General features: G+C 27.3%; 1 protein-coding gene across 3 annotated transcripts; it reads left to right on the top strand.

Annotated features, from left to right (window-relative positions):
- Window positions 1-93: 93 nt before the first annotated feature.
- LOC132942445 (uncharacterized) lies at window positions 94-5,537 on the top strand. 3 transcript variants are annotated; one of them, XM_061010835.1, is made up of 7 exons: window positions 94-446; window positions 800-1,053; window positions 1,125-1,380; window positions 1,459-1,581; window positions 1,694-1,855; window positions 2,239-2,477; window positions 2,944-5,537. In XM_061010835.1, the coding sequence occupies exons 2-7, from the start codon at window positions 848-850 to the stop codon at window positions 3,137-3,139; spliced, it is 1,182 nt and encodes a 393-aa protein (XP_060866818.1). In that variant the 5' UTR covers window positions 94-446; window positions 800-847; the 3' UTR covers window positions 3,140-5,537. The 3 variants fall into 3 exon arrangements, with proteins under 3 accessions (XP_060866818.1, XP_060866819.1, XP_060866817.1); XM_061010836.1 differs by having other exon boundaries at window positions 94-665; window positions 2,962-5,537; XM_061010834.1 differs by having other exon boundaries at window positions 94-665.
- The last annotated feature ends 9,662 nt before the right edge of the window (window positions 5,538-15,199 follow it).

Here is a 15,199-nt window from a genome sequence, read left to right as displayed (position 1 = left end):
ATATCATTGCGTATTATATCTATATTGTATTATGTATTTACTTATCTCATTTATGATTGTGATTGTGGTTGTTGTTGAGTGTTGACAATCCTGGCCATTGGTCAACGATGTGCGTCATAAAAAAATTAAACATAATAATATTATTATCGTGAATACATTTTACGTTTTTATTATTACATATATTATTGTTACAATAACAATAATAATTATCAATGACTCGAAGTTATCACCGAGGAGTATCCGAACATCAGACATTACAATATTTTTACAATCGCGCACAATAAGTCGGAACGCCGAGTCGATCGTCATCTCGAATCTCGATAATAAATAATATTATTATCACCTTTATAGTATTGTTATTGCGGAACACAGAAGATGGAAGAATGAGCCCTGCTGCAGTCCGAGTAGTGCCAGACGTTACGCGATCGCGATCATAATTTGCATAGGTAGTAGTATACAATTTATATTATCACATACACTGTTCCGTGAGACGTGTCCGGTGCGATATTATTATTATTATTATTATTTTACTGACGATCTATATATAATATTGAAGTCCGCAAACCCAAAATTCACTTCACACGACCGGTCTTGTTCTCATGCGCCTACCTATTATTTTAATTAAAACCCGAGTGGCACACCTCACCGACTCTTAGCCGTAGCGGGTGAGTAATGTGATGTGTACCATTTTTCGTGTCCGTCGACCACCATTGTAACAACCATGTATAATGAATGTGTACAATATACGCCTACTATATGTTATCATTTTTCATGTCATGATCGGTCCAAACTCATTTAGGTTGCTCATATCTTGTCGAAGTCGTTGGCGATCTGAACATCCCGTAACATGGAAAACAGTAACAAGAGACCATTGGAAGATGAATGTCAATATTCGCACACAGAAACAAAGAAACCCAAAGCGTCTCAGGTCACACCAACGACATCACATCCTAAATCCTCAAAGGAAATTGTTGGTTTCCAAGATTTATCCGACGATGTTATCATGTATTTATTTAAATACCTGTCACACGATAATCTTGCCAAAATGGCACTGTGAGTGTACAAACTTCAAAATTAGGTTAAGCGACTGAAGTTTATTAATAATTTTGCCCTTGGTTTTATAGGATATGCCCTAACTTGTTAAGAGTTAGTCATGATTGGACTCTATGGAAAAAACCAAGATTTGAAAAGTTTGAAAAATCTATGGAAGATGTATACTTGAGCTACTTAAAAGAGGATACCACTGAATTGTTTATATCGTGTAATGATGTTCCAAGCTCTGATTATTCAGTTTCTCACAAATTTTTAATACAATTAGAAACAAAATGCCCAGAATTACTCCATTTAACGTTAACAAATCAAGTATTTGATGCCGGTGAAGTAAGAATCCTTCTTCAGTTTCTGTCTCGAGTATTTTAATTGATTATCTACCTACTAATAAGTACATTTTGTGTGTAGATAAGTGTAAAGATTTTGCATCGGAAATTAAAAACGCTGACGATTGATAATACAACTATTGAAAACATTCCAGACAGCTCTTCTTATTTATGTGGTATAAACAATGCTTGCCCAGATCTAGAGGTAAATTTGTTTTATTTTTGTATACTAAATACATTTAAAACAAAGTGATTTTAGAATTATTTATTTTGATTACACATCGACATTTTTATAATAATTGTTTGTTCTTGTATAGCAAATTATAATGACAAACAATGATTGGTTTTTGCCAAATTGTTTGTATGCATTAGCCAAGTTGGAACGTTTACACTACTTAAGTCTCGCAGGTTGCAAACAGTTTAAGGACTGTATTCCATATGCAAGTATTACTGCTATAACTGGATTCAAATCTTTACAGGTTAGCAATACAAATTGAAATATAACAAATTTCTAAAAGTAGATGTTATTTTTCTGATAACGATAACTCAGAATATATTAAAATAAATAGGAATGTGGTGATTCTACAAGTTAACTAAAAAATTTTTTTTTAAATTTTTGTGAAAATTCCAAATATTAGTATCAATTTATTAGTTATTAATTATCTGGGTATTTAAGTGCTTTTTAAAAATGAATTTTAAATAAAGTAATATGAGTTACTAGTTAAAAGGCTGTTAATTCTATTGTTTACTAACTTTACTATAATATATTATTGGGTTTAATAAAACAATACTATACATTTATTTACCTGTTATTTAATTTACGAATAAATATTTCTTACCTGATTATTTATATTATTTTTAGACACTTGATTTGCGTTTTACTCCAGTAAGTGATCATGAACTTGTTTGCTTTCAAAGATTAACAACTTTGAAAAATGTTCTTTTGGAAAGCCCTGAGTATATGAACCACGAGAGAGATGCAACAATTACCGATTTGGGTTTGGCAGGATTCTGTACTGCTACCTTTGAATTCCACTATCCATACATACAAATTTTGATTGATAGACGTGGTGGAGTGAACTTAAGAAGAGTTCATGAAAGGTAACTTAAATTAATAATAAATTATTAGGTATAATATAAACATTTGTACATAAAAGCTCATTCATAATTTTACTTTAGGTTTATGTATTTCTATACAATATTCTTTTTTTAATTGCTATTTATTATGAAAATAAAACTAAAAAATCAAACATTGAAAAAAATTAAACAAAAATTAATTTTATTTTAATCATTAAATATAATAGTAGTATTATACTGTTACAAAAAAAATTGTAATATTGGTTGTTTAACACCAAAAAATGTATTTATTAGGTCATTTTATATTGTAGTAGTAAGTATTTAAATTAAATATTATATCTAAATCATTGGATTTGATTCCACATGCATGCTTTGGTTTACAACTTATTTCAATAATTTGACTAATAAGTTTTGAATCATGAGATATATTACTTACTGTTGAATGGATATTAGGTTAATTATGTTATATGCTACATTTATTTTTAAATAGGAATGATAATGTTGATAGATGCAGTATTGAAACTTTATATGTCCGCAACTATCCAAAAGTAACCGATGCATTTTTGAAGACTGCTGTCAGAACTTGTCCATACCTGAAATCGTTAGACATAACTGGATCATGTTGCACTTCAGCAGAAATTGAATATTATAAAGCAAATAGACCTAGTACAAAGGTAATATGCTAAAAAGACTGAAAAATAATAAATATGTTGACATAGGGTAATATATTGATATGTGAGGTAATGAGGTGAGGTGAAAGGGTAGTAAGACATGTTCAATCCTTATATATTTTGTGTTATATAGAACTTATAACTAATTCTACAATATATTGATATTAATGAACCGGTTTAAAATTAAATGTATTGGTGTTTGTAAATAATTTATTCTTTCTATTTGTCATTTTATTACTTATGATTCACAAAAAGAGTTTAAACTTAAATATAAAGTTAAAAAAAATATAATTTAATGTTTAAAAAATATGCTAGATAACCTTAAAGTAATTTTAATTGTATATAGGTATAAATTATTTCACACCTAATCTTTTTATAAATTAATCTTTTCATATTTTAGTGTAAGGTCACTGAATAAATTCTTTTTATTCTATATTAAATTATGAATATTAAATTTTATAATGCACTAAATATCATGTATATAAAATCAGTTATCAATGAATCTTAGTACTTAAATTATAATTTTAAACACTAATTATTATATATACAAATATTGTACATAATATACAGCTATAATAATAAGCAAAGTGGATAAGATGATACTTTTTAAAAAAAATTAGCAATTTGTAACTAAGTTAGATAAGTTTAAATTTAAATTAGTGTTTTTTTTTGGTACCTATTTACTTAGTCTGAAGACCATTACAATTATAATATTAACATTTTTATGTTCCAAAAAAATCTGGAACTATCAATACTCTATTTTGTGTCTGTAGACATTAAGTAGTTTCAGTAATTTTGTATTAGTAATTTCATCCTCTTCCAGAGAGTTGTGGAAAATTAGTTTCTTTTTATTATATAATAATTTTAATAATATTTATATATATTCTTATTTTTATGTATTTTGTTTTTTAAACATTTTTAAATTCTTTAGAGATATGATGTATATATAATAATTGGTTACTTAATATTATAATTTAATAACAAATCTTTAAAAAAAAATACTCAAGTGCAGTTTTTAGTTACATATTATTTATAATATATAAAAATAAATACTAAATATAATAATAAAATACCAACAATCATAATTGTTAAAAATAAACTTTTAAAACCAAATACATTAGTTCCATTCATAAAATTAATAATACTTACAATATATTATAGTAATATAAATTTCTAAGAATATTTATCAATATAATTGTAAAATAAAAATGACCAGCAAAATATATTATAGCTAAATATAGTGTCAGTAAATATTTAATAGAATATTGAAAAATATAATAATTACCATACATATTGTATCCAATATTTACCTAATTATAATTAAATATTCTTAATTGTTATATTGTGTGCTCTATTCCTTATAAGTTATAAACAATAAAAATGTTATGTAACACAAGTCTCTTACTATGTTTGTATAATATAATTTTACACTTCATGGTTAATTTCGCTGAATATAAATATAATAATATATTCCTATTTTCTAATTTATTCAATACTCATATACATCTTCTTATGTGTTTCTTTAAATAATACTTCTAAATTTGTTAATTGTATACAAGTTTAAATATGTTATATTCAGATAATTTTAATAGTATTAACAACTTTAATGTTATACATTTGTACAGTATAAGTTCAGATACTAGCTGTTAATGATAAGTTCTTACAGTAATTATTATTTTAAATCTGTTAAAAGTTATTATAAATATCTATTTGAGAGGATGTCAACGCACTATTGGTTTTCTCTCTCTGGTCTACGCGCAACATAGACAAAACGCATTTACGAAGAATCATTTTTTCTATGTTTTAAGTAATCTTAGAGTAAAATCACCTATTACAAAAAAGATAGAAAATAATATTTTTAAGGGAATGACATATCGATTTGTCGAAATATTGTACCAAAACAATTTAAACATAATTTAAATTTTATAACATTTTTTGTTTATTTTGAAAGTCAAATACTAAGTTAAATAACAATAAAATATAAAATTGATATATCATTCCCTCAAAAATATTATTCTCTATCTTTTTTGTAATAGGTTATTTTACTTAAAAACATAGCAAAAATGATTCTGCGTTAATGCGTTTTGTACATGTTGCACGTGGGCCAGAGAGAGAAAACAAATAGTGCGCTGACATCCTCTTAATGGCTAATAGAATAGTTGGAATAAATACTGAGAAAATTAAAAATATTGATAGCAGTTTATGTTTATAGTTTTAAACATAATTATATAATTAATTTATTTGTGTCCAACATTTTACATAGCATTGCAAGTAAAAAATATTATTATTCAAATTATATACCATATAATAATATAGTATGTTTTGAAATTTTTTTTTTATATTTATAAGCAACATGAAATATTAAGTTGAAATAAAGTTGTTGTATATAATAAACAGAACATTTTTAAAATAATTTTTCACTTGTTACATATACATATTAGCTACTATTATAGACATTTACTCCTATTTGAAACTATTCAAATTAGTTTTATTTGCTTTCTTTAAGATTACATTGAATTGTTTACACATTGTAATTTTAAAACTAAATGTTTTTTAAAAACAAATGTTTACTTATTTTGATGTAAAAAAATTGTCAGCTATTATTTCTAATGTCAATAGAACATTTAGACAATTTTGTATATTATATATGCTTATACCATTCAATAAGTTGAATATATTTATGATAAAACTATTTTAATTTTAAATAAATTATAGGTTTGGTAAAAGTACCTATGTTATTTATTTTTAAGAGTTTGTATCATTGATATTTGAATCAAGCAAATGATTTTTGTATTGATGTATTGTTTTATATTGTGTTTTATGAGTTCAACTTATTTTTAGAATGTTACTGGAGTGGGTCTATAAGGAATTTGTCCAATACAATATCTATGTTTCACTGTTACACGCAAACGATTTACTAAAATATTACCTATACCTACGTAAAGTCGATGCATACGCGTAAAGGCATTGATATCGCTAATATCACAACGATTATAGCGATAAACGTTCGGCTTACCCACCAATAAATAAACAACAGTATTTTTAAATTACACATAATAGGTAACGATGAATCAAAGTCACTTAGATACTATGGGGGCAATTTACTATACCCACTTTAGACGCCGCAAAATCCCGAGTGCAATTTAGTATACCTATTTTGGAAACCAAAAAATCTGCATTTGGCCCTCGTTTCATTTTTCACTATAGTATAGTTCGAGCTACATTTCAAATTAGTTTATAAAAATATAAAATGTTAAGATTTTTCTGTATTTTATTCTATTACTAGCTGAACCCGTGCACTTCGTTGCCCGTTAAATGTACGAACTATATGACTCAAACTTTGTTCAATTCGTTATTTAATATTCGGTGTATGGTGTTCAAAATTAATCTTAACTTTTCCGTTGCCCAGAATAAACATTCTGATTCGCAGCAGTGTATTATCAGGTAGGCAATCTACCTGCGGTAGTGCGGTAGATCGCGGACACCATGCTGTTTGCACGTAAATGTATGATTTAACTCTGAAGTATAAAAGTTATACCAAGTTTTTTGTATTCTACCTATGGTGGATTAATATAATTAATTAATACAAAATCCTAACCTAACCACACTAAAATCAGATTAATAAAAAAACCCAAATTTAACCATTTTTAAATTAGCTTATCTTCTTCCCAGAGGTCTAATCCACCCACAAACATTCAATTATATATATATATATATATTGACAAAAAATAATAATACAAATCAACAAACATGCCCAATTAACCAATAGAAACCAATATAATATAATACTCTATTATTATTTTAATCTGCAACAATAAACTACATTTTTTATTATTTTTCTGGACAGATGGCGCCACTGTTGTTGTATTTCATCCATATTTCCTACTTTTCCGGTTAAGTTTTAAAATTGTATTACATAAGAGCCTTCTCCTGACAATTACGAACACAACAAAAAAAGAATTAGCAAAATCGGTCCAGCCGATTCACGCGTAATGCGATGACCAAGGAAATCGAAATTCATTTTTATATATAGAGATATTTATAAAATTATCTAAATTTGACAAATGGTCAACAAATTATTAATTTTTGAGTAACGACAATAAAATAAAATCGATTTTTAAAAAATAGGTTTTGTATTTGCGTGAAACTTCCAACTTACCACTGAACGGTAACCTGTAATTTTGAATCTATTTTTTTTTTTTTTTATAGAACCGGTAATTGGTTACCGCTAACAACAGGACAGTATAAAACCGGTAACCAGTATCCAAACAATTTTCGGTTCGACCTAAACCTAACCTAACCGATTAAATTAATAACGGTTTCAAGCCCTGATTTAAAGTACCACATGCAAATTTTTTTCTGTAAAAAAATAATTGGTAAATTTACCGAGCTTACATCTCTACTTAAAACTACCAACTCGATTCACTTTTCTACCAGAAAAGATGCTGATCTCGAATATCAAAGAATTTTTGCTACTCAAAATGTTGCTGACAGACAGAAAAAAAACACATCATTGTAAAATACAATGCACATATTTTAAATATATCTTTAAATGAAAATTTAGGTTACTTAAATAATAATATTCGTAGGTACCATATTGGGTATAGATTATTTCTTTGTAGGTATTAGATTCTGAATGTATAATGATGGAAATGTTGTGGTTTAAATATTAAAATATGCCTTCAGACACAGTCGTACTGTTTAAAATTACTTTTTTAATTAGGATTTTAATTTAAAAAAATCTATTGAATATTATTTGATAAAAGGTTATTAGTCGTTCTCAGATTATAGGTGTGTAAATGTGAGGTAGACTCGAATTATTATTGATATTAATATATTATTAAAATCCATCACTATATAACACTACATTTCCGAATCAGTATAAAAAGTAGCCGGCATAGTTTCAAAGTTATATGGTCATGTCAGGTAGTCTTCTCAAAACGAGCATTGTTCGAATTTAGATGATTAACGTTGGCTTTAAATAGTTGAGCTAAATACAAATTATAATTAGGTACCTATATTGTGCATTATCAGTGCTCTACACATGAAATTTAAATGTACTTATTCCGGTTATGAACATCCTGTGCATGTTTATATATTATGATGACCAGGCTGTGACAAGTAATTTAATATTATAATATACGATATAGGTAGGTAGGTACCAAATATACATAACTATTAACTTCCACAACTCGTTCTTGGCGATCAATATCATTAACACATTCCTCAGCCCAAAAATCGTTTTTCATCCGTTGTAACTACTAACTTGTAACTGACTACTATTACGTAGTTACATCCGCGTCGTTTATAGATATCACAAGAAATAGGTAGGTAGGTAATCTATTAGTAAACCACGTATAGAAAACTTCTCAGCTTTTATAGGTAGGTTATAACTTAACCTAACCCTACCTTCGCGGCTTCATACCTATTTTGTACAATTTTGATTACATTTACAGGACCCAAATAAAATATTATATTAGGTAGGTATATTATCACTATAATGACTCTTTATTCCGATTAACTTTCGTTAAAATAGCGTAAATCGTAAAAGGGTACCTACTACAATTGTATTTGTGGCTTGGTGTTCAATCTGGCTTCAATCCCTGATGTGCTCCATATGGGGAATATGGGAGATAGATCCTCGTGAACTTTTTAAATTTTGAGCAAAGAACAGGTATTGGTTTTACAGTAATGTAAAACCATATTACCATGTGCTTTTTAACATTTTGTTTAATTCTTAAATCCCCTTCCCTCTCACTGAAGATAAAATTGTGTGTACCTATGTCATTCGACCCTATACTTATAATTTATCATATAAGCTGTTTTTTTTATATATATTTAGGTAGGTACCTAACCTACTTTATGGGTCATATTATTATAAACAAAATACAAATAAATGTAATAAAACTTTATAAATATATTTTTTATTAGTTTCTTTTTTAAGCACCGACAACTATGGCTATTATTATTTTGTCGGTGGTTATACTATACTGTTGGTTTTGAGCTACTAGCCAATACGTATGTGTGGAGCGAGGATTCGTCGCTAAAAACACATTTTAGCGACTCCGGCCAACCACTGCGCCATGCTAGCCCCCTAAAACTATATTATAGGTAACCTATGCAAATTAATATAAAATTTTTTTAATATACATATTAATATATTAAACTGTATATAAAAACAATGTAGTAGAAACAATTACCTATATAGTTTAAAATCGTAATACTTAAATTGTTAATATAAGTAAGGTACCTACAAGTACCTATATATAAGTATAATTACAATCGGCTCACCTGTTCTGTCTATGAATGAGTGTTACCTACCGACATTAGCAAATTAGATAAACGGTAGCGAAAGTGACATTTTAATGGTTGAGGAGGGAAAATGACGATTCGGTTGAAAGACCATCAATGTCTCAAAATTATCTGAATTCAAGCCTCTCCTTGGTTCCCCTCGCCGCACGGAAATGTAATTTTATATCTGTGGACGTCGTTTGTGGATAATGATCCGCATTAACTGGTATTTATAAATTTATCAATATATACATATTCGAGATTTACATTTATTATTTATACCTATTTTACCTGTATAGGGATTTTGGTTTGGAGAGTGAATATCACCTACAATCAGCATTCTACATTTAATTAATTAATTAATTAAATTTCAATAAAGTTGATAAATATTTTACGTACAAAATAGAAAAAGGTAGGCAAATTGGTGTCGCTTTGCTGTACAGTAGGTTACAAGTGGGTCACTGTAATATATGGTGTTAAATTTGAATTCAATGATATAATATCAATGTATAAGAAAAACGATTCTGAGCGAAGACGGTCAGTGAGCCTATGATATTACTAAGTATATATTTGATGATATTATTGTGAATAAAGTAATTTATATATAATCTATTTACGAGATACCTTGTTTTAAATTTTCAATGCTTAGACATAAGAATTGAACATTTTATACATTTTTAACTACAAAATAATTATTAAATTTTGTCAAAATTTGAACTTTAAATATACTTGTGAGAAAAAAATTGTGCCTATGTATTTTTAATATATTTAAACTGCTATTGTAACAATATATCAGGAGCCTTGTGTTAAATGTTCATGCATTTTTATTCAACAAATAAAATTTTATTGACAATTATAGAAAAAAAAACTAAAAAAATTAAAAACTGACAATGTCCGGAAACAGCTCAAAAAGAGTCAATTTAATATTATAAATTACAACAAAATAACTAAAATCGATATTTTTATTTTTATTTTAATTCGTTTCTATGGTGATAACTGATAAACAAAGCGTTGGAAATTAAAATCCTATTTTTAGTGGTTTTTTGTAATTTGTCGGTGGTTCTTCCTGTGGCATTAAATAACTATTAAGAAAATCGAAAAATGACCTCTGTAAAGTACCATCTTGATCCAATTTTCTAAAAGATAAGATACTATATATTGAAATCAAAGCACTCCTTCTGGTTGAAATTTCGTATAGGTACAGGAAATAAAAAAAAAATAAAAAATAAACACCATTGCAAAACCACTAGATCCCTCACTCTGCTCAGAATCTAAAATTGCTACATGAGAAATCGAGTGAACATCCAATCTTGTAAAAATATGAACTTTAAACGCTCATAAAAATTTAATTTGATTTTCTTGTAGACATTTTTATTGTTGATAAAGATAGACAATCTTATGAGGAATCTTGTATTATATTTTCTAATCTTAGATTTAAATATAAACATTTTTATGAATTTCTAACTCAAAATAATTTGCACATTTTCGTGAATTTTACGTATTTTGTCAGTATTTGAAAATATTTTTCAATATTTTTTAAATGCTTATAAAAAAAAATTATGACTGGATTTTTAATTTTTTTCATCTGCATTTGAAAAATTATACTTAGAGCCTTCTATTGAATTTTCAAGCTTTTTTAACCAACAAATAAAATGTTATTGATATTTATAGAAAAAAACTAAAAAAATGGAAACTGAAATATTGTCCGTAAACAACATAAAATAAGTCAACATTTTTGGAAAATGTTATGGTATATAGAAAATGTCAAAATTTGATGTACCTACGGTAATTTGTTTTAGAGTTGCACTAAAAACCAAAATCGATTTTCTCGAAAACAAATTTTGCGTAAAAATTCCCGTTTTCCTTAATTTTTATTTTGTTTTTCACGGCGCTTTTCACAACTACTAGGAAATTTTTACTTTTGACCCCCCCTCCCCCAATGTAGCAACGAGATTCACTAACCTATCAGAAAAGATACTGTTGAAGAAAATCTAAGCATTTTACTGTCCTAAAAGGTGATGACAGACACAAAAAAAAACACATCATTGTAAAATCAATAGATTCATCGCTCTGAACAGAATCTATAAATCATAGTTTAATTTGCTTGCAAATTACTTGCATAATTTAACACAGTACCTACCTGTTTTTACTTAAAAATATTTTGTAGCTCACGTATTAACAATATACACATGATACAACGGTTTAAATATACCTATATAATATATCTTAATTTTAATAATTACATCGTATACTATTTAATGTAGCAAACCAAAAGATATTTTTTCGAAATTTGGGTATGTATTATACTATATAATAATAAGTGGAGGTATTGGAAAATAAATGGTTCCTACTTCCTACGATGGCATTCTATTCTTACTTGAAATAATTTAATACAGTTACATTTTAACTTAATACATAACAATCGTAAACTTTCCTAGGTACCTACTTTTAACATAATTTTAAGTAAACTGTTAAATGTTTATTAAAAAAAAAACATCGATTGGGATCAAATGTGAAAGTTTTATAAATAATGTTTAATTAATAAACTAAAGTGTAATGATGATTAAAACAATCGTGGTATTATTAAGTGTTTAAACTATAGTTAGAAAGTAAAAAGAGGCTTAAAATGTTGCAATATAAAGATAAAACCTAAGAAGAAGAGATTCATTGAACTGAGGTTAAACACCTTTGTTCTGGATAGATAACTTAAACGGCTTTTTTTAAAACTAAAAATATTTTTTAGTTGCCTACATAGGTAAGTTTGATATAATTAATATTTTATTTAAAAACGATTTTTTTAAATTAAATTATTTTTCTTATGCCATACAGTTTTAAATTCTGAGCGGAGAGTAGTGCAAAGAGTATTTTTATTCTATTTTGATGTATTATTTTAAGAACAATTGATATTTAATATACAATTTAAGGTATAGTATAGTTTACTATAGGTACCGTAATAATAGGCCCTCGAAGAGCATTTTTTATATTAGTCATCTATATATAAGGCTATAAAGTTGTCATTTGTTGAGATTTTTTCCAATTTAATTTGTAGTTACCTATTGATAAATTTTTTTATAAGCATTTAAATTTCGCATTTTGACAAAATACATAATAATCCCGAAAATTTTCAAATTATTTTGAGTTAGAAATCCCTAAAAAAATTTTTTTTGAATATAAGATTTGAAAAATGAATACAAAATTCCTTAAAAGTTTGTCTACCTTTATCAAAAAAACTTTTTTAGTATTTTTTCTATAAATGTCAATAACATTTTATTTGTTGGGTCAAAAAGTGTGAAAATTTAATACAAGACAAGTGAATGTCCTGATATATTGTTACAATAGCAGTTAAAAGATATTAAAAATACATAGGCACAATATTTCATAATAAGCATTTAAAGTTCGATTTTTGACATAAATTATCAAATTTAAAATTTAAAAATGATTTTGTAGTTTAAAATGTATAACATTTTTAGTATTTATAACTAAAGATTGAAAATTTTGAACTAGGTCCCTCGTTAGTAGTTAATTCTGAAATCAAAAAATCAAAAAATATACATAAACATAATTTATTTTTATAGTTATTTTAAGTTAAAATTTGGACGAAATTACACATACAGTTTTAGTTTTTTGTAATTTTATAATATATCAATTCAACTTACCGGCTACCGTATTAATAATAAGTAATAACAATATAAATATAATATAAAATATCCGCACTGACAAACCATCTCCGCTCAGAATCGTTTTACGTATACAATAATATTATATCATTGAATTCAAATTTAATAGGTACTATCCATTACAGTGACTCACTTAACGTAACCTAATGTACAGCAGAGCAACATCCACTTACCTGTTTTTTTGTTTTAAATAATAATAATAATAATAACACGTCAATATCCTGTGTGTTGATAAGTTTGATAAATCATATAATATGTGTTGAAGCCAGGCCCGACCCAAGGGGTAGGCGACATAGGCCCATGCCTAGGGCGGCACTTAAGCTGCACATTAGAAAGAGGGCGGCATTTTTAAAATACTGATAATCTATTGTTAAGGGCGGAAAAATTTGATTTTGACTAGTTTACTATCTTCCCTCGAGCCGGTCCTGGTTGAAGCGAGACGACTGACGAGTTTTTGCTCACATCTGCAGGTTCCTGTATCCTACAGGAGTTTGCCTTTTTGGTTCTTGACCGTTTAACTCTAACACTGTAGATAACTGCAATTTTACCTTTAATATCTATACACTATAATGTAAACGCAAATAGACTCCAATATGATGCTACCTATAATATTATTATTTATTTAGTAATATAGTTTAATAATGTAGACACGTTGTATGTACTACGTAGTACCTACCTATATATTGTGTATATTGTAAGTAATTTTCTTTACACAAAATACGGACAAAACGTGATGCGGACTTGTCGTCATACGTATTACATTATACACATCACAGCACATTGTGTTGAGAGGCAACGGCATGTTACATAAACACAAAAAATAAAAACCATTTGTATAATATAATAATAATAATACTCTCCCTTTCTAACTCAGACTAATACAAATCGGTATTATCACTTTGATTTTCGTTGCATGATTCGGGAGAATTTGAAGGTAAAGAGGAAATGTAGTAATAATAATGTATGAAATCAATGTGTTGTTTATCTGCAAACAATATATATAAAAAAAAAAAAACAACAACAATATAATATATGGTTTGCCACGGACGTACCTATAGTCCTATTAAATATAATATACGTATACGTCATGGTATGTGGTTTTGCGAGTCATCCGTATGGATTTATGTGTCGATTTCGTTAAAATCAATTCGTGAACGTCGTCGGTGCGGTACCTACATCAAAAATAATATACCTATTATATATCCTATTGGCCTCTTATATTATATAGGTATGTAAATATATGTATTGCGCATTAAAAACCGCATAGAAAATAATATGGAAACTCGACGCGCTAAGGGATACAAAATTATATATAGGTACCTATTTTATACTATACAGGTTAGGTACCAGCTATCTCATTTTATATGTAAATAAATTGACGAAATTATATACATAGTTACTTAAGTGCTATTTAATGCTGCAGTGCAGGGGTGGATCCAGTACGTATAACGGGTGAGGAGGCAGCGGTGCTATGTCATGATTTAATTTTAGCACCCCAACTCTTTTTTTCCCATTATTATCACTATATTTTAATGAGACTATTTTGAATAGTTATAATTAAAATAGTATACGTTAATATGCTGGTAATTAACTTTGAAAGTATATAATATATAGCTACCTATCATTTTCGACGTCCAATGTCGGTTTCTCATAACCGTGAATTTTAAACGGTTCTTACAAGATATGTGAACACTGTGTACTATTAAACCATTGGGGTTCAGTCCAAATGTTTCGGCGCAGCTCTTAAACTCAAAATTATATTATGGTTCATTGTTCATGGTCGGTGTTTCAGACATTGGACGGTGCTGAACTGCTGAGAATTTAAATTAGATGGTCAGTACACATGTTTTTACACCTTCGGTTTGATCACAAAATGTTTTAGACAATTAATTGTCAGTTGCACACTTACACCACTCACATATTTTATTCGCTAAACCGTATAGCTGTGGAGGAGAGGCACATAATATAACATCTTAATATGAAATCATGAATAACTTATTCTACTGTAAATAAATTATTGTTATATTTAAATAATAATATTTTTCCATAATTACATAAAATATGTTGCAATAGCTAAATGTTTAATCATTATTATCAAATAAATTAA

Source organism: Metopolophium dirhodum, chromosome 4 (assembly GCF_019925205.1).
Source record: "Metopolophium dirhodum isolate CAU chromosome 4, ASM1992520v1, whole genome shotgun sequence".
Taxonomy (NCBI): Eukaryota; Metazoa; Arthropoda; class Insecta; order Hemiptera; family Aphididae; genus Metopolophium; species Metopolophium dirhodum.
This window is presented reverse-complemented; position numbering and strand designations above follow the sequence as displayed.